The sequence below is a fragment of the Zonotrichia albicollis genome, chromosome 20 (assembly GCF_047830755.1).
Source record: "Zonotrichia albicollis isolate bZonAlb1 chromosome 20, bZonAlb1.hap1, whole genome shotgun sequence".
In the NCBI taxonomy this organism is placed as follows: Eukaryota; Metazoa; Chordata; class Aves; order Passeriformes; family Passerellidae; genus Zonotrichia; species Zonotrichia albicollis.
The window spans coordinates 2,291,795-2,311,953 of NC_133838.1; the positions used below are offsets into that span (position 1 = coordinate 2,291,795).

The 20,159-nt window shown below is 50.0% G+C and overlaps 1 protein-coding gene across 1 annotated transcript in view; it reads left to right on the plus strand.

Annotated features, from left to right (window-relative positions):
• The window catches only part of LOC141731337 (uncharacterized), a 306,819-nt gene that overhangs the window by 40,256 nt on the left and 246,404 nt on the right, over nucleotides 1-20,159 (plus strand). The window contains exon 4 of the mRNA XM_074555956.1: nucleotides 9,592-10,307. Within this exon, the coding sequence (XP_074412057.1) occupies nucleotides 9,592-10,307 (716 nt within the window). The remainder of the gene's footprint in view (nucleotides 1-9,591; nucleotides 10,308-20,159) is intronic.

The window sequence follows — 20,159 nt, forward strand, 5'->3', positions numbered from 1 at the left end:
CTCGATGCCATGTTCCCTAGCCCAAGTATTAATAAGATTGTTTTTAAAATGAGTTCCATTATCCGACTCAATTCTCTCGGGAGTACCGTGCCTCCAAAAGACCTGCTTCTCAAGGCCCAAGATAGTGTTACGGGCAGTAGCATGGGACACAGGATAGGTTTCCAACCATCCTGTGGTGGCTTCTACCATGGTTAGTACATAGCGCTTGCCCTGGCGGGTTTGAGGCAGTGTGATGTAGTCAATCTGCCAGGCCTCCCTGTATTTGTACTTAGACCACCGCCCCCCATACCAGAGGGGCTTCAGTCGCTTGGCCTGCTTAATGGCAGCGCACGTCTCACAGTCACAAATAACCTGAGAGATACTGTCCATGGTTAGGTCCACCCCTCGGTCTCGTGCCCACTTATAGGTGGCATCTCTACCCTGGTGGCCTGAGGCATCGTGGGCCCATCGTGCTAAGAATAACTCTCCCTTATGCTCCCAGTCGAGATCTATCTTCAACTCCCCTATCTTTGCAGCCTGATGTACTTGCTGGTTGTTTTGCTGCTCTTCATTAGCTCTACTTCTGGGGACATGGGCATCTACATGGCGAACCTTCACAGGTAACTTCTCTAACCGGGTAGCGATATCCTTCCACTCTTCCGCAGCCCAAATTGGTTTTCCTCTGCGCTGCCAGCTGGCCTCCTTCCATCTCTTCAGCCATCCCCATAGAGCGTTGGCTGCCATCCAAGAATCGGTATACAAATAGAGCCTTGGCCACTTCTCTCTCTCTGCAATACCTAAGGCCAGTTGAATAGCTTTGATTTCAGCAAATTGACTGGATTCACCCTCTCCTTCAGTAGCCTCTGCAACCCGTCGAGTGGGACTCCATACAGCTGCTTTCCACCTCCGTTTCATCCCTATGACACGACAAGAACCATCAGTGAATAGGGCGTAACGTGTTTCTTCTACTGGCAACTGATTGTATGGCGGAGCTTCCTCAACCCGGGTCACTGGCTCTGGCTCCTCATCTGCGACACTAAAGCTTTCACCTTCGGGCCAATTTGTAATTATTTCTAGAATCCCAGGGCGATTTAACTTCCCAATTCGAGCGCGCTGCGTATTGAGGGCAATCCACTTACTCCAAGTAGCACTGGTGGCATGGTGGGTAGAGGGAACCTTTCCTCTGAACATCCATCCCAGCACCGGTAGTCGGGGTGCGAGAAGGAGTTGTGCCTCTGTACCAATCACCTCCGAGGCAGCTTGGACTCCTTCATAGGCGGCCAAGATTTCCTTTTCTGTTGGAGTATAGTTATCTTCAGACCCCCTGTAGCTCCTACTCCAAAATCCCAATGGTCGGCCTCTGGTCTCGCCAGGTAGCTTTTGCCAAAGGCTCCAGGACAGACCATGGCTCCCAGCTGCAGAGTAGAGCACGTTCTTCACATCTGGTCCTGTCCTGACTGGACCAAGGGCTACAGCATGAGCGATCTCCTGCTTGATCTGGACGAAAGCTTGCTGCTGCTCAGGGCCCCAATGGAAGTCGTTCTTCTTGCGGGTAACCAAATAAAGGGGTCTCACAATCTGACTATACTCAGGGATGTGCATCCTCCAGAAACCTATAGCACCTAAGAAAGCCTGTGTCTCCTTCTTATCAGTTGGTGGGGACATAGCAGTGATTTTGTTAATAACATCCGCAGGAATCTGACGCCGTCCATCTTGCCACTTCACCCCCAAGAACTGAATTTCTCGGGCAGGTCCCTTGACTTTGCTCTTCTTAATGGCAAATCCGGCATCCAGGAGAATATGAATTATCTTCTCTCCTTTTTCGAACACTTCTATTGCCGTGTTCCCCCAAACAATGATATCATCAATATATTGTAAATGTTCTGGAGCCTCACCCTCTTCTAGTGCAGCCTGGATCAGTCCATGACAGATGGTAGGACTGTGTTTCCACCCCTGGGGCAATCGGTTCCAGGTATACTGCACTCCCCTCCATGTAAAAGCAAACTGAGGCCTGCATTCTGCTGCCAGAGGGATGGAGAAAAACGCGTTAGCTATATCAATGGTCGCGTACCACTTTGCTGCCTTGGACTCCAGCTCGTACTGCAGTTCCAGTATGTCCGGTACAGCCGCACTCAGTGGTGGAGTCACTTCATTCAAGGCACGATAGTCTACAGTCAATCTCCATTCTCCGTCAGATTTTTGCACGGGCCAGATAGGGCTGTTAAAGGGTGAGTGGGTTTTACTGACCACCCCTTGGCTCTCCAGCTCTCGAATCATCTTGTGGATGGGGATCACGGCATCTCGATTCGTCCGGTACTGCCTGCGATGCACTGTTGAGGTGGCAATTGGCACTCGCTGCTCCTCTACCTTCAAGAGTCCTACTGCAGATGGGTTCTCTGATAGTCCAGACAAGGTATTCAATTGTTTAATACCCTCTATCTCCACTGCAGCTATTCCAAAAGCCCACCTGAATCCCTTAGGATCTTTGTAGTAGCCATTCCGGAGGAAGTCTATGCCCAAAATACACGGAGCCTCTGGACCAGTCACAATCGGATGTTCCTGCCACTCCTTCCCAGTCAAGCTCACCTCAGCTTCCAACAAAGTCAACTGTTGTGATCCCCCCGTCACTCCAGCAATGGAAACAGGTTCTGTCCCCACGTGTTCCGATGGCATTAAGGTACATTGTGATCCAGTGTCAACCAATGCTTCATAGTCTTGTGGCTCTGATGTGCCAGGCCATCTGATCCACACCTTCCAAAAAACCCGGTTCTCCCGTGCCTCTTCCTGGCTGGAGGCAGGGCCCCTCTAAGCCAGATTGTCCTTCTTTCCTTGGGCATATGCCTTGGAAGTTCCTTCAAGGGGATCGGACATGTCATCGTCATCGTCATACTTAACATCTCGGCTACGAGCGACCGGAGCTGCTATCTTTTTGGTTATACTTTCTCTTTTCTTCAAATCACGCACCCGTTGTGCCAAAACAGCGGTGGGTTTTCCATCCCATCTCCTCATGTCTTCTCCAGACTCACGCAGGAAAAACCATAACTCAGCCCGTGGGATGTACCTTCTCTCCCCATCAAAGGAGCGCCGGCGTTGGACACCAGGGCTTCTAATTTGTACGGCTGAGATTTGAATAAGGTCCTCCTTAATCTCTTCCCGGAGTTTCTTATGATTCTCCTCTATTTTGTCTTCTAGTTTCTGCAGTCGGGTTTCCACTGCTGCAATTCTGGCATGAGTTGGGCCATGCACAGCATCTGCGTACGCTCGAAGCTTCTTTGCCATATCGAGCACAGTCTCATATGTATCATCTCACTTCATTATTGCTAGGGCAGAAGCGTATTCAGGTGGCCCAAGTCGCACAAGTTTCCTCCACATTATCGGAGTGCATGGTACCAGGTCCGGATTCCTAGTTGTTGTGTCATCTGAGAAAATGAGCTCTGCGACCGCCATCTCTCTCAGGCGTTGGATCCCCTGTTCTATGGTCTTCCACCGTGTCTGCTGCATATAGAGATCATCCGTACACAGGTACCGTTCTGCTACGCTTCTTAGGACCCGTTCCCAGAGGCTGTGAGGGTTAGCCCCCCTCATCACACCTTGATCGATGGCAGGATCATGTGACAGGGATCCCAAATGCCTCACTTCAGTACCATCCAAAATCGTAACCTCCCCTGCAGCATCCCAAAGGCGGACTAACCAACTAATAATAGATTCGTCAGGTTGTCGGCTGTAATCCTTTCTTAGGCCTCTGAGGTCCTTCAGAGAAAAGGAGTCAATATTGGCTCCAGATTCTGTGCGCCTTGATGTGGCCTCTGATTTTGGTGAGGGTCCTTCTTCTGCATCATCGTCATCATCCTCCACCTTCCGATCGGTCTTGCCTTTACACTTTCCACCTCTTGTATTAGCTGCAACAGCCATGGTTTGGGGCCTATTGTCTGATTCAGCTGCTAGCCTGGAGCCTGGGATGTTAGCTGCAGCCTGAGTCACTGGGATAGTAACTAACTTATCTCCCTGTTCCCTTTCTGCTATCTGCTGCTCCACAGTATCTAGCAGAGTATGGTAAACAAACGCCAAGGCCCAGCTCACTGCAGTAATCCTTTCTTCCTTAGTATTACCATGGCACTTCTCCCTCAAATACTTTGCCAGCTCGACTGGATTCTGAATTTGATCAGATGGAAAGTCCCAGTCTATAGGATCAGAAAATTCCTTTAAAGTCTGGCCCATATCCTCCCATTTCCCACTCCAGTCAAGATTTTTCCTGCTTTGTTTTACTCCTGAATCAGGAGTCTCTCTAACCCCTCTAGAAATCTCAGCTTTCATTTTATATACACTCCAGACAGTATAGACAAGGCTTAATAAATTAAATGCCAGAAAGATGGTTTCTTTCAAACTCAGGGGAAAGTCAGTATTTTCTAATAGAGATGTCAACAATTTGTAGGAGAAGAAGGAAGACAAAGGCTGAAAAGCCCCTTCCTCTTCTTCTCCCCAAACAAACTGAGTACACAGCCATGACAACAATCCATACATTCCTGAAATAAAGTCCAGCATTGTTATCCGACACATCATCACACATAAGGCCAGCACAATGATTATTCTGGTTAGTGCCCCCCGCTTACAAAAGCTACTTATTAGGGACAACATCAGAGCTATTTTGGGGTAAGGAAATAACCCTAGGGACCACAAAGGTATTAAAACTTCAAAAGCCCCTAGGGACCAGAAAAACCGGCAAGCTTCCACTCCAAATGACATTATGAATCACCAATATGCCCACAAAACAACCAAAACCAAAATATTATTGTTATAGGTTTTTTTTCCACTCTTTTTGGCCTCCGACTTTCCCGGCCAACGCACCAAAAAGTATACTGTCCTAGTTTAGGACAAATTAGGGGGAAATCTCAAAAAGGGAGCCCCCCCCCAAACAGAACAAACCTCCAACCACCCCTCCCCCAACACCGGGTTCGGGAAGGAATTCCTCGGAGGAGCAAAGTGGAAAACAAAACCTATTTATTTACAAATAACAAAAAGAACACTCCCCAACACAAGAAAAGAAAAGGGACCAGACTGTGTTGTGAGGGCGCCGAGCTTCTGTCGCAGGCTTCGGGTGTCCTGGAGCTCTCAGGCCAGATCCGGAGCCGGTCCAGTATCTTCAGGGGAGGGTAAGAAAGAGAGAACAAAAGAAAAGGGAAAAAAAGAAAAAAAACCAGCGCAAAAAAAAAGCAGAAAGCAAGCAAGCAAGCAAGCAAGCAAGTGGCTAGCCAAGCCAAGCAGCAAAAGCCCAAAGCAAAAGTGCCTGGGCACACCCCACACCCCCCCCCCTCTTCCCCATCCGGCCACAGCAAGATGGCCGGGGGGGGGGGGGTGGAAGGCACAGCTGCCAGACACAACACACGATATGGGGATAAAGGCTGAAGGCTGTCACCCCACGACAACTTTTTACTAACAACTTAAATACCACTTTTCTTTCAACTACTTACACCCAAAAAAACCCCTTTTTCTCACACTGCTTGTCAATACAATCCACCTCCCTCCAAGGAGATATGGTAAGGCTTAAAATGCACAATCGACATTACCTATACTTTCATTCATCTACATTCACTCACTTTTATTTCTCATTCACTTTCACATATTCCTTCACACTCTCAAGACAGAAAGTGGATCCTTATTGCTAGAAAATCACAGGTCCTTGTGGCCCCCTCTTTCGCTCTGGGGTTGACCTCCAGGTCTCAGTGTCACCAGGCCCCCGAGAAGGGCCTGACTCTGCTGCCTCTGGCGTCCGTTCCCCTGTGAGGCTGTCTGCATGTCCTTCACACTCTTCAGCTACGGCCCCCTCACACACCCAGGGAACGCCAGCTTGGTTCGCAGGTCACTCACTCCTCTTCGGCCCAGAAGCCCCCACCTACCCGGGAGCTACAGCCTGGTGTGCAGGTCACTCACTCCTCTTTCCACTGCCTCCCCCTTCCCACCTGCCTGGGAAGTTGAGGCTGACTTTGTGTGGGTCTCACTCACACACACCACAAAACAACAATAAGGTACCTTTTACTTTCACATCACCTATTACAAGTTTAGGTGTTACTGGCCAGTCTCGGTGCTATTGGATATCCCTCAACCCAGCTGTGTTATCCAAGCCAAAATGCTCTGGGGCAATTATTCCCTCAGTCCTGCCATGTTGTCCAACCCCAGATGCTCTTGGGTATTTTTCCCTAAATTCAGCTGTGTTGTTCAACCCCAGATGCTCTTGGGCATTTTCTGTCCCTCAACCCAGCGGTGTGGTACAACTACAGATGCTCTTGGGCATTTAATTTGTTTTGCTGTGTTGTCCAACCCTGGATGTTCTTGGGCATTTTTTATCCCTCAATCTGGCTGTGTTGTTCAACCCTGGATCTTGTTGGGCAAAAATTTTTCCCTCAGTCTAGCTGTGTTGTCCAACCCCGGATGCTGTTGGGTAAAATTTTAATCCCTCAATCTAGTTGTGTTGTCCCACCCTGAGTGTTCTTGGGCATATCCTCACTCCGACAGAATTCTGCTCAACCCTGCTCTTGGATGCTCTTAGAATATAAATCCCTCAACCCAGCAGGTTTTAGGGGCCCCTCCTGTCCCGTTTCCTAGTGGATTGGGTGAGGAAACCTTGCTGCCTACCTCCGAGGGGTCCAACCCCTCCCTGAGACCCAGTCCCAGTCACCCCGGGGGGTTCTTTCACTCTCTTATCACTCGCTTTGTCTCTTTACTGGCCGCTTTTCTCGCGAAAAGAGGAAAACGCAGCATGGGAGACTCCTCACTCACTTGGCAGGTCTGGGACAACCAGCCTGCCTCTCATTCACACACATTCATCCCCTCCCTGTACCTGCCCCCCGCCCGAGAAATACTTACCAATCCTTTTTCCTTCCCGGGTTCTTCGTGCGCACTACTACACTTAGGGGACCAATTACCGCAGTTGTAGGGAGCCTTTTTTTTCCTTCTCTCTGTTATATTGCCTCCTTTTGTCCACAGATCGTAACCTGCGTCTGTCGGTCACTTCAGGGGAAACAAAGCGAGGCTGCCAAATAGGGCAGGGCGTGCCTTCCCCACTCTGACTCTCCTAAAGCACAGGCAGCGAGGTGTTAGCAACCATCCTCTGCTACCAAATTGTGAAGAACGCCAATCGGTTGTTTTCAAAATTTAAAAGTAAAAAATATGGTTATAAAAATAGTAACACAATTAGAGTAATAGCAATTTGGACAAATTGAATTAGGACAATACGAGATAATAAAAACAAAGAATTATGGACGTCCGGGTACCTTTTTCTGGGCATCACGAGCCCAAAAAAGACCCCTGCTAACAAAGGACTAACCATTAAGAACAATAGCCCGTTGCATATTCATACACTTCATACATGATGCATAAATTCCATTCAAACACAGGATTCTGTCTGGTCAGTGTCAGCTTCTTCCTTCTAATCCTAACAGCGCCTCCAAGGTGGGAAGAAGTTCATTTCTTCTGATAAGAAGGCAATAAATTCCCTTTCTCTGAAAGATTTAGGTGTCCTGTGGCTGCTATCTCGCTGCAAGCCCTTTCTGTTAAACAAAGCATCTTACATAGCATAGTTTCTGTTTTAACAATTTTTATAACCTAAAACTATATTTAACATAGTACTTAAGAGAATTAATACAGCATTTCTTTCTAACACAACACATATAATATTCATTTTAATATTTGCAAAAAGCCAATCATAAAATACATGCATTTTTCACAGGGGGGGTTTCAGGTAGCTCTGGGGTGAATTTTGGAGGGAAATGGGGGGGTCTGAGAGTCCTGGGGAGTTTTGGGGGTCTTGGAGAGGGTTTGGGGGTCCAGGGTGATTCTAGGCCAACCCTGGGGGACTCTGGGGGGTTTGGGGTTCCTGGAGAGGTCTCGGGGGAGAATTGGGGGTCCCGGGGGGTCCCAGGCCCACCCTGAACCAAGGTCTGGGGGTTTCAGGGGGAGGGGGCACCGCAGGGGTTCCTCCCCCCCCCCCCCCCCCCCCCCGTTTTTGGAGGGTCTCCCATGGTGCCCCCTCCCCAAAAAGCTCTGAGGGCCCCCTGAAGTGGCTGCTGTTCCACCGGCCGGTGCCCCCTGATCCAGGACAGCCCCACTGAGTCTGGCAGGTTCTGGGGGGATTTGTGGGGATTTTGGGGTTTTGCGAGGCTGTTTGAGAATTTCAGGGTGGCTTTTTTGGGCTTTGGGGGATTTTGTTAGGAATTTAAGGGGAATTATTGGGGGTTTTTGGGAGAATTATTGGGTTTAGAGATGCTTATGTGATTTTGGGGGGTTTTGTTGATTTGGGGGGTTTTGGATTTGGGGTGTTTTGTTGGGGTTGTGGGGGTTTTGGGGGGGAATTTATTGAAATTTTTGGGAGTTTTATAAAATTTTGGTGAGTTCCACTGGGATTTTTGGTGTATCTCTGGAGTTTTTGAGGGTTTTCTTATATTAGTCCAGTCCCTTCCAGTATGATCCAAAGATGGCCCCACTGTGCTCCCAGTCCCTGCCAGTAAGAGCCAGTTGTGCTCCACATGGTTCCAGTTGCTCTCTTTCACCCTCATTTGTTCCAGTCCCTCCCATTACACCCTCCCAGTATGTCCCAGTATAGCCCAGTTCCCTCCAGCATGTTCCCAGACACTCCCAGTTGCTCCCAGTTGGGTTTTTTGGGGGATGTTTGGAGAATGAAGCAGTCCAAGGCTGAGCGGAAAAGGCCCCTTGGGGGGACATCGGCGGGTGCTGGTGGCGGCTGCCGGCAGAGGCAGCCTGGAGGAGCAGAGCCCTGTGTGCCGCAGGAGCCCAAAGTGGGGAGCCCAGAGAGGGGGGAGCGCCGCCATGGGCGGGAGCCTCAAGAGCCTGGAGAGGGGCAGGGGGGACTCCTTGGAGCCGCTGCAGCCCCGAGCAGAGAATGAGGGGAGAAGGGAGCCCGGGAGCCCAAACAGCCCCGGCATCCCGAAATGGGGAGAGCGAAGAGGGGGGAGCTTTTGGGATCGCTGGGACTGCCAGCAGCCTTGGCAGGGCGGGCACCGAGGAGAAGGGGGACCCCCAATCTAAGTGTGACCCCCTGCAGCTGGGACGGGGGGAACCCTTGAACACCCAAAGGGAGGGACCAGGGACAGGGAACTCCTGGGAGGCTTTTCCAGGGCTGAATCTGGGTGTTTGGAAGGTTTTTGTGAAGTACAGATGGCCGGTGACTGGTAGAGATGGACTTGGGCAGAGGGACCTTCAAACTCAATATGCTCATCCCTTGTTTTCCCCAAACCAGGATTTCCCATTGCCAACCCCTGGGAGTCTGTGAGGAAGATGCCCTGGGACACTGAAGCAGGTGAGGAGGAAGTCAGTGCCCCTTTCCCCTCTGTGCTGCTCCGTAGCCCAGCCCAGTATGGCCCTGGCTGCAGCTCAGCCCTGCGGGGAATCTCCTTGCCCTTGCCTGTGGCACAGACGCAAATCCCATCCTGTCCTTGTCCTTCCTCCCCCAGAGCAGGAGCTGAGCATGGAGAGCAGGGGGAACAAATGCCCGCAGCAGAACCTGGTGGAAGAAGCCATTTTGAGCGGCTCCATGGCGCAGGAAGCCAACGGGGAGGAAAAGCGCCGGAGATGCCGCACGAGGAGGGGCTGCAAATGCAGCTGGCAGGGATCTGAGGAGGAAAGAGCCAGCCTGGGCTGGGAAGGCGGCCAGAGATCAAGCCAGAGCTCTGAGCTGGTGCTCCATGAACAGCTCCATGATGGGGAGAAGCCCCACACATGTGTGGAGTGTGGGAAGAGCTTCAGGTGGAACTATAAGCTCATTGAGCACCAGAGGACCCACACTGGGGAATGGCCGTTCGAGTGTGGGGAGTGTGGGATGAGCTTCAGCCGGAGCTCCCACCTGACCAGCCACCAGAGGACCCACACTGGGGAGAGGCCCTACGAGTGTAGGGAGTGTGGACAGAGCTTCAGGCAGAGCTCCAGCCTGATCAGCCACCAGAGAACCCACACTGGGGAACAGCCCCATGAGTGTGGGGAGTGTGGGAAGAGCTTCAGCGGGAGCTCTGACCTGATCAAGCACCAGAGGATCCACACTGGGGAACGACCCTACGAGTATGGGGAATGTGGGAAGAGCTTTAGGGACCATGACACCCTGATCAGGCACCAAAAGATCCACACTAGGGAGAGGCCTTACGAGTGTTCCGAGTGTGGGAATAGATTTCGGTTCAACTCCCATCTCCTCCTGCACAATCTGAGTCACACAGAGGAGAGGACCCTCTTCTGCCCTGAGTGTGGGAAGGGATTTAAGTACAACTGCCAACTCATCACCCACCGGCGCATCCACACAGGGGAGAGACCCTACAAGTGTAGAGAATGTGCGAAGAGCTTCTCACAGAGCTCTCATTTGACCCGACACCAATACAGCCACCGATAAGGGAAGCCCTGCTAGTGCCCTGAGTGCAGGAAGAGCTTCGTGCTCTGCTCCAGCTCCATCCCCCACTGGAGGAGGCACTTGGGGCACAGCCCTGGTGACCCACTTTCCCTGTGATCCATGTTGGGAACACACCTGGCTTCTTATTCTTTTGGTTTGGCCTTAATTTTCTTGTCTTTTCCATCTCTTTGCAGTCCAAAAGTGAAGAGGGATCAATCTTTCACCTCAAAACCACTCAAATCATACTGAAAACAGGTCAATCTTAACACAAAAGGGCTCAATCCTACCTCAAATTGCTTGTTCCCACCTCAAAATCTCAATCCTATGCCAAACTGACTCCATTCCACAGGTACCAGGGTGAGATGGGGTTGGAAGGAGATGGGAGAAATGGGATCCCAATTTGGGAGCGATAGGATGGGATGGGAGCGTAGGAGCGATTGGACGGGGATTGTGTGGGGCAGGGTGTGTGGGATGTATTTGATAGCAAATAAAACTCTCAGACTTACTGCTTTCTCTCCCGTTCATGTTCAGTCCGTTGCAGTTCTGTTTGCAGAGCGCCCCCTCACAGTTGCCGCCCTTGGCCTGAGCCTGCCCCTTTTCCCTCAGGGTTCCCGCCCTTTCCCTGCCCCCTTTCCCCTCATGGTTCCACCCTTTCCCTGTCCCCTTTCTCCTCACGGTTCCGCCCTTTCCCTGCCCCTTTTCCCCTCATGGTTCCACCCTTTCCCTGTCCCCTTTCCCCTCACGGTTCGACCTTCGGGAACAGGGGAGGAGGAGGAGGAAGAGGCTGAGCGGCAGCAGAAGCAGCTGGAGAAGGGGAGAGGGAACCCTGGAGTCGCCGCAGCCCTGGGAGCATCACCCCCCATCCTGCAGGTGCCCGGGGAAGGGGGAGCTCGGCCCAAACCTGCTGGGGGGTGCCTGGGTTTGGGATTTTTTTCAGGGGAAGTTTGGAGCTGGCAGGGCTCCAAAGCCGAGCCACAGATGGCCCTCGGGGGGACATCCGGGTTCCCCAGGAGGTGTTTTTGGAGGGTCCCAGGGCCAGCAGTGGCTGCTCCCAGTATGAGCCCAGTCCCTCCCAGTCATTCCCTATGATGATGCAATTTGATCCCAGCACAGTCCCAGTTCTTCCCAATTTCATCTAGTGTGTTCCCAGTTCTCCCAGTTGTCCCTAGCATAGTCCTAGGCACTCCCAGTATGATCCCAGTCTCTCCCACCAGGTCCCTAGTCCTTCCCACTTGCCCCCAGCGTGTTTCCAGTTCCCCCAGCACATTCCCAGTGGCTCCTAGTCTGGTCCCAGTCACCACCCATATGGGCTCAGACACTCCCAGTATATCCCAGTTGCCCTGAACATTCTCATAGTCATTGCCAGGCACTCCCAGTTACCTTAGGGTGGTTCACTTGCCCCCTGTTTTATCCCAGTTGCTCCCAGTTCCTCTAATTATGTCCCCTGTTGGCTCCCAGCATGGGCCTGGTAACTCCCAGTAACCCCCAGTCAGGGTCCAATCACACCCACTCTGATCCCTGTATGATTGTAGCCACTCCCAGTATGATCCCAGTCACTTGCAGTCTAATTCCAGTTGCTCTCAGACACTCCCAGTACGATTTCAGTGCCCCCAGTGTTATCCCAGTTGCTCCCTGTCAATGCCAGCATGACCCCAGTAGCCTCCAGTATGATCCTAGTGTCTCCCTGTCTCTCCTAGTTTATCCCAGTTGCTTCCAGCTTGTTCTCAGTCACTCCCACTTCTTCCCAGTTGCTTTCAGCATCATTCCAGTTGCTCCCAGTCAATCCCTCCATCATTCCAGTCCCTCTCAGAGTCATCCCAGTTGGTCCTAGCATGGGCCCAGCTGTTCCCAGTGTGCTTCCATCACTCCCCTATGGTTACAGACACTCCCAGTATGGTCCCAATTGAACTCAGTTGTCCCTGGTATAGTCCCAGTCACTCCCCATATGATCCCAGTCCCTCCCAGCATGGTCTCACTCACTGCCAGTTACCTGCAGTGTGGTCCCAGTTCTCCTCAGCATGGTCCTGGTTGTTCCTGTGTGGTTCCAGTCATCTCAGTATGGTTACATATTGAGAGTTTTTGCAGATTGAGGAGTTTTTGTTAGACAATGCCCATATTCAGCCAAAGCACAATCCAGCCTGCTTGTACTAATGGACAATGGACACATGCACAAACAATGAATAATGGACATATTCAGAAATTGGGTTGGTATATCCTTGAAAGAGATACAAGAAGAAGAGTCATCAGGACTCAGCAAGTTTGTCAGCAAGCTTGGGAAAGTAAGAAAAAAGTAAGTAATGGGTGGGTGTCGTGGGTTGACTAAATGATGCTTTTATCCCCAATTGTCTCATTCTGTTTATGCTGAATAATAAGTTGTACACCTTTAAGACTTGTTCCAGAGAGTGAAGGGGGAGAGAAGAAGAGGCAGGTTTTTTTCAGACACTGCACTCACTTCTCCACATTCCTGCTCTGGACTGTGTTGTCTGTGGATGGACAGACAGCGGGACAGAGCTCTCTTTTGCTTTTAGTTAGTTTAGCTAGCTGAGGCAAAGGAGACAAAGAAGTTCCCTGGACTGTGGGTTTTTTCCCCTTTTCTTTGGAGCTGTTCAAACCTGCTCTGGACTGAACACCAGAAGAGCACCAGCAGCTACATCTGTGGCCACTGGGCCAGGCCTGGCCTGCGACATTTCCAGCACCAGAGGGACTGATCAGAGACTTAGTGAGCTGAGCTGCAACCCAGGGAGGGGACTTTCTCAGTTTCTCAGTCATCTCTTTTGGAGCGGCAAGGGGTTTTATTGTTTAATAAACAGGTTTTTCCACCTTTCTCCAAGGAGGTATTTTCTCCAGGACCGGTTGGGGGAAGGGGCTGATTTAATCTGCTTTGCTACTGGAGCCCCTTTGGGATTCTCTTCCAAATTTGCTCTGAACCAGGACAAATACATCTATTGGTGCCCAATGCATGGCTCAAGAAGGTGGAAAAAAGCTCTATTGATTGTATGTTGGTTGTGCTCACTCTCTAGTAAGTTAAAGCAGTCAGTAGCCATGTTGCTTGAATTCCTAATGTCTCTTGGGGTGGAGGCCTTCACGTGGTTCTGGTCTCTAGAGCTTTTTGAGGTTTCAATACCTTTCTGGTCACTAGGATTATTGTCCATAACCCATAATTTTTATGGTAGTGCGGCACGGATTGGAATAGCTGTTGTGCAGGCCTTGGTGATAATGATTTATAGGGCATTTACAAAGATACTGGAGTCTGTTTATGATATTTATGGTTTATGGTTTCTTCGTCCTACCCTGCATCCCAGTTCCAGTAGTATGTTTTGGGAATTTATTAGTAATTGCACCCAGTTTGTTAGAGGAGGAGCAGGGAATGAGGCTTTCCAGCCTTTCCTTTCCTTCTTCTCCTTTGAATCTGTTATGCCACTTTTTGAGAATGTTCAGTTTCCCCTGAATGTTAAAGAGACCATCTTTCTGGTATTTAATCTGGTATTTAATCAAGCTTCCTCTATATGGTCTGCAGCTTCTCTAGAATGAGGGCTGAGATATCCAGAGGAGTTGGTGAGACCCTTGTCCCAGAAGCAGATGCAGGCGTGAAAAATCCTAAGTGGTGTGGAGAATGGGAAAATACAGGCTAAACCCTGAAGGAATATTCTGATCCTGTAGACTGGGATTTTCCACGGGAACAAATTCAGAACCCAGCTGAGGTGGGGAAATACCTAAAAACAAAGTGCCATGATCATTCTAAAGAGAAAAGGCTCATTGCAATAAGCTGGGCCCTGGCCTATGCTTATCCCACTCTGTTAGATACTGTTGGGTAGCAGACAGAGGCAGGGGGGCAGGGAGATAAATCAGCTATCCCAGTCAGGCTACAGCCAACAGCCCAGGTTCAAAGCCAGCAGCTAAACCAGATAGTGAGCCTAAGCCAGCAGCTAAACCAGACAATAAGCCTCAACCAATGGCTGTTGCTACCAGCACTAGAAGTGGGAAATGCATGGACAAGACCGATCAACCAGTGGATGATGATGATGATGATGATGCAGCAGGAGAAGGACCCTCAATGCCTCCTGACATAAAATCAGGAGTCAAACCAGCAGGCGCAAGATCAGAAGCCAATATTGAGTCCTTTTCTCTGAAGGACCTTTGTGGCCTACAGAAGGATTACACCTAATGACCTGATGAATCCATAATTAGTTGGCTGGTCCGTCTCTGGGATGCTGCAGGTGAGGCTACAATTCTGGATGGCACTGAAGCAAGGTATTTGGGATCCCTGTCACAGGATCCTGTCATCGACCAAGGAATGATGACGGGGACTACTCCACACAGTCTCTGGGCACGGGTCTTGGAAAATGTAGCACAAAGATACCTGTGCAGATGATCTCTATATGCAACAAACCCAGTGGAAGACCATAAAGCAAGGGATCCAACACCTGAGAGAAATGGCAGTGGCAAAGATTATCTTCTCAGATGATGTAACAACTAGGAACCCAGACTTGGTACCATGCACGTCTGTGATGTGGCGGAAACTTGTATGACTTGTGCCACATGAATATGCTTCTGCCTTAGCCATAATGAAGTGGGATGAGAGGGATGAGACTGTGCTGGATATGGCAATGAAGCTCTGAGCATATGTAGATGCTGTGCATGGCCCAACACATGCCAGAATTGCAGCAGTAGAAACATGTCTGCAGAAATTAGAGGACAAGATAGAGGAGAATCATAAGAAGTTCAGAGAGGAGATTAAAGAAGACCTTCTCCAAATCTCAGCAGTACAGATCAGAGGTTCTGGTAGCCAACACAGATGTTACCCCGATGGCAAGAGAAGGTACACCCCACGAGCTGAGCTGTGGTTCTACCTGCGTGATTGTGGAGAAAACATGAAGAAATGGGATGGAAAATCTACTGCTGCTCTGGCACAACGGGTGCATGAACTGAAGGAAGCCACCAGAAGGAAAGCAGCTCCAGTTGCCCATAGCCGAACTGCCAGGTATGATGATGATGACATGTCCGATCCCCTTGAAGGAACATCCAAGACATATGCCCAGGGAAAGAAAGATAAGAAGGCTTAGAGGGGCCCCGCCTCTAGCCAGGTAGAGGCCAGGGAAAACCGTGTTTTCTGGTCTGAGTGGATTCGTTGGCCTGGCACATCGGAACCACAAGAGTACAAAGCTTTGGTCGATACTGCTGTGCAATGCACATTAATCCCATCGAGACATGTGGAGACAGAGTCTGTTTCTATTGCTGGTGTGACAGGGGGATCCCAGGATTTCACTTTGGTGGAAGCTGATGTGAGCCTGACTGGGAATGAGTGGAAGAAGCATCCTATTGTGACTGGCCCAGAGGCCCCATGTATTTTGGGCATAGACTTCCTCCGAAGTGGGTATTTCAAAGACCCAAAACGACTCAAGTGGGCATTTGGGATAGCAGCTGTAGTGACAGAGGGCATGCAGCAACTGAACACCTTGCCTGGACTGTCTGAGAATCCATCTGCAGTAGGAGTCCTGACGGGAGAAGAGCAATAGGTGCCAATTGCCACTTCCATAGTGCATCGACGACAGTACAAGAACCACTCGAGATGCTGTGATGCCCATCCATAAGATGATCCAAGAGCTGGAGAGCCAAGGAGTGGTCAGCAAAACTCACTCACCCTTCAACAGCCCCACTTGGCCTGTGCACAGGTCTGACAGAGAATGGAGGTTGACTGTGGACTATTGTGGCTTGAATGAAGTGACTCCACCGCTGAGCGCTGCTGTGCTGGACATGCTGGAACTCCAGTACAAGCTGGAGTCCAAGGCAGCAAAGTGGTACTCCACTGCTGACATTGCTAATGCGTTTGTCTCCATTCCTCTGGCAGCAGAATGCAGGCCTCAGTTGGCTTTCACCTGGAGGGGCGTGCAGTGCACCTGAAACCAACTGCCCAGGGGTGGAAGCACAGCCCCACCATCTGCCATGGACTGATCCAGGCTGCACTGGAAAAGGGTGAGGCTCCAGAACACCTGCAGTACATGGATGACATCATTGTGTGGGGGAACACAGCAATGGAAGTATTTGAGAAAGGAGAGAGGATCATCAGGATTCTGCTAGAAGCCGGCTTTGCCATTAAGAAGAGAAAAGTCAAGGGATCTGCTCAAGAAATCCAGTTCCTGGGAGTGAAGTGCCAAGACAGACGGCATCAGATTCCCACTGAGGTCATCAACAAGACCACAGCTATGTCCCCACCAACTAGCAATAAGGAAACGGAAGCTTTCCTGGGTGCCATAGGTTTTTGGAGGATGCACATTCCCGAATACAGTCAGATCATGAGCCCTCTCTACCTGGTTACCTGCAAGAAGAATGAGTTCCACTGGGGCCCTGAACAACAACAAGCCTTTGCCCAGATCAAGCAGATCGCTCATGCAGTAGCCCTTGGCCCGGCCAGGACAGGACCAGAGGTAAAGAATATGCTCTACTCTGCAGCAGGGAACCATGGCTTGTCCTGGAGCCTTTGGCAGAAGATGCCTGGGGAGACTCGAGGCTGACCACTGGGATTTTGGAGTTGAAGCTACAGAGGGTCCAAAGCCAACTACACTTCCACAGAGAAGGAAATCTTGGCTGCCTATGAAGGAGTCCAGGCTGCCTCAGAGGTGACTGGCACGGAAGCACAACTCCTCCTGGCACCCCGACTACCGGTGCTGGGGTGCATGTTCAAAGGCAAGGTTCCTTCCACCCACCACGCCATTGATGCTACATGGAGTAAATGGATTGCTCTGATCACACAGTGTGCCCGTATAGGTGAACTGAATCACCCTGGGATTTTGGAGATAATTACAAACTGGCCAGAAGGTGAGAACTTTGGTCAGAATGATGAAGAGGAACAAGAACCAGTGACACGTGCGTAAAAGGCTCCTCCCTATAACCAACTGCCCCCAGAAGAAACACGCTACGCTCTTTTCACTGACGGTTCCTGTCACATCGTAGGGATGAACCAGAAGTGGAAAGCAGCCGTATGGAGCCCCACACGACAGGTTGGACAAGCTACTGAAGGAGAAGGTGGATCAAGTCAACTTGCAGAACTCAAAGCTGTTCAGCTGGCCCTGGACATTGCTGAGAGACAGAAATGGCCAAAGCTCTATCTTTATACTGATTCATGGATGGTAGCCAATGCTCTTTGGGGCTGGCTGGAAAGGTGGAAAAAGGCTAACTGGCAGCTTGGGGGAAAACCGATCTGGGCTGCTGATGAGTGGAAAGACATTGCCTCTCAGTTAGAGAAGCTACCTGTGAAAGTCCACCATGTGGATGCTCATGTCCCCAAGAGTTGGCTAATGAGGAACACTGAAACAACGAGCAGGTAGATCAGGCAGCAAAAATGGAGGTGTCAAAGATAAGACTTAGACTGGCAACATAAGGGGGAGTTGTTCTTAGGTTGATGGGCCAATGATGCCTCAGCCATCAGGGCAGAGATGCCACCTAAAAGTGAGCATGAGACCGAGGGGTGGATTTAACCATGGACAGTATTTCTCAGGTCATCCATGACTGTGAGATGTGTGTGGCCATCAAGCAGGGCAAGTGAGTAAAGCCCCTGTGGTATGGTGGGCGGTGGTCCAAGTACAAGTATGGGGAAACCTGGCAGATTGACTACATCACACTGCCCCAGACACGCCAAGGCAAGCGCTACGTTCTGACCATGGTGGAAGCCACCACTGGATGGGTGGAGACCTACCCTGTGCCTCACGCCACTGCTCGGAACACCATCCTGGGCCTGGAAAAGCAAATCCTGTGGAGACATGGCACCCCTGAGAGAACTGAGTCAGACAATGAGACCCATTTCAAGAATGGCCTTATCAACACCTGGGCCAGGGAACATGGTATTAAATGGATATATCATATTCCTTATCATGCACCAGCTGCCGGAGAAAGTTGAATGATGCAATGGACTACTTAAAACAACCCTGAAGGCACTCGGCGGGGGGGACTTTTAGAAATTGGGAAATGAACCTAGCAAAAGCCACCTGGTTGGTCAACACCAGAGGGTCCATAAATAGAGCTGGTCCTGCCCAGTCTGAACCCCTGCACACAGTGGGTGGAGATAAAGTCCCTGTTGTACACGTGAAAGGTATTTTAGGAAAAACTGTTTGGATTACTCCCACTTCAGGCAAAGACAAACCCATGCATGGAATTGTTTTTGCTCAAGGACCTGTTTGCACTTGGTGGGTAATGCAGAAAGATGGAGAAAGCCGTTGTGTGCCACAGGGAAACGTAGTCTTAAGTGAGAACTGTGTGTAAGGTTTCATTGTGATGCAGATGGAAATAGAATAAGGGGTGGATAATGTTCCAGATTGCAAGGCAAGATGTATTCTATTACCATCTGTATGGCAGCTGTCTTTTGTCAAGTGGGCAGTTTGCCTTATCTCTCTTTCTGAGCACTCACTCCCACTCCTCCCTCGAGAGGAGACATCTGCTGAGAACAGGCTATTGAATGTCACTGCATGACAACAGGCTATTGAATGTCACTGCGTGACTGATAAGAACTATAACATCCCACTGTGAGATGCTCTGCCCAGAGGGAGGAGCCAAGCATTGCTACCCAGATATAATCCAGAGGTTTTGAGACACCAGCACGGCTTTCTCCACTGGATTCCCCAGAGGAACAGCAGCTCTCTCTTCTTCTACTGGATCTTCAGAGGAAGAATACATCCTTCTCTACAGATCCCCCTTGCTCCAACAGAACCACACCTGACACTTCAGGAGGGCTGCAGCCACATTTCCAATTGGATTGCCACCAACTCCCCACAGGGTGTCAGCTTGGGTTCTGACTCTGTCAGTGTTGTTCTAGTGTAACGCATTGTTTATTTTATCCATTTTTTTTCCTTACCTATTAAAGAACTGTTATTTCCTGCTCCCATATTTTTGCCTGAGAGTCCCTTAATTTAAAATTTATAGCAATTGAGAGGGGTGGGGAGGGTTTACATTCTCCATTTCAGGGGTGGCTCCTGCCTTCCTTAGCAGACTCCTGTCTTTCCAAACCAAGACAAAAACCTTTGACTATACAGGATCTTTTGGATCCATTGTCCCTCAAACAGGTCAGTGTGTGACCCCGTAGTAATGCCAAGTTACAAAGAGCAGCACAAATGACACAAAGAATACATGGCCAAAGAGGAAGAGGAGAGGCCCAATGAGAAAAGGATGTGGTGAGACACTGGCACATCGAGTGAGCTGCACTCCCATAATCTCTAGGCTAGCAGGTCCTGGTCTCACATTCTTCTCTTAGTTTATTAAAATTTCATTCATTTATTTATTTATTTAATTTTTTTATCCTAAAAAATATATACAATTAAAAATATGTCATCAAATTTTAAAGATACAATCAAAATACTTTAATTCATAACTACATCTAAAGATCAGAACATATGTACAGCTGTAACTATGAAGCCTAACACATTAATCCTATTCTTCAAACACTCTCCATACAGGTGGCAGCTTCTTCCTGAGCTTGGAGGACAGAGAGCTCTTCTGGATGGGAGGCGAGGACTTTGTGGGTGAGGGAACATCTGAATTGTCCTGAGAAAACTTCTCGGTAAGACTGTAACCAGTCAGATCTGCAAAGTGGAGACACAAAGTTAAACAGAGGCCTCCATGCAAATGTAAAGCAGCCAAAGCTCCCTATTTAATGGGACACATTTCCTGGAAATGTCTAAACAGCTGCACAGGGAAACATGCTCCTGCTGGCAGACACTGAGGCAGGCCAGGGCACAACCCTGAGCCACTTGCCCAGAGCTGGCACAGGCACAGCCTGGCCTCTGGGCTGCCCTGGGACAGCAGGGAG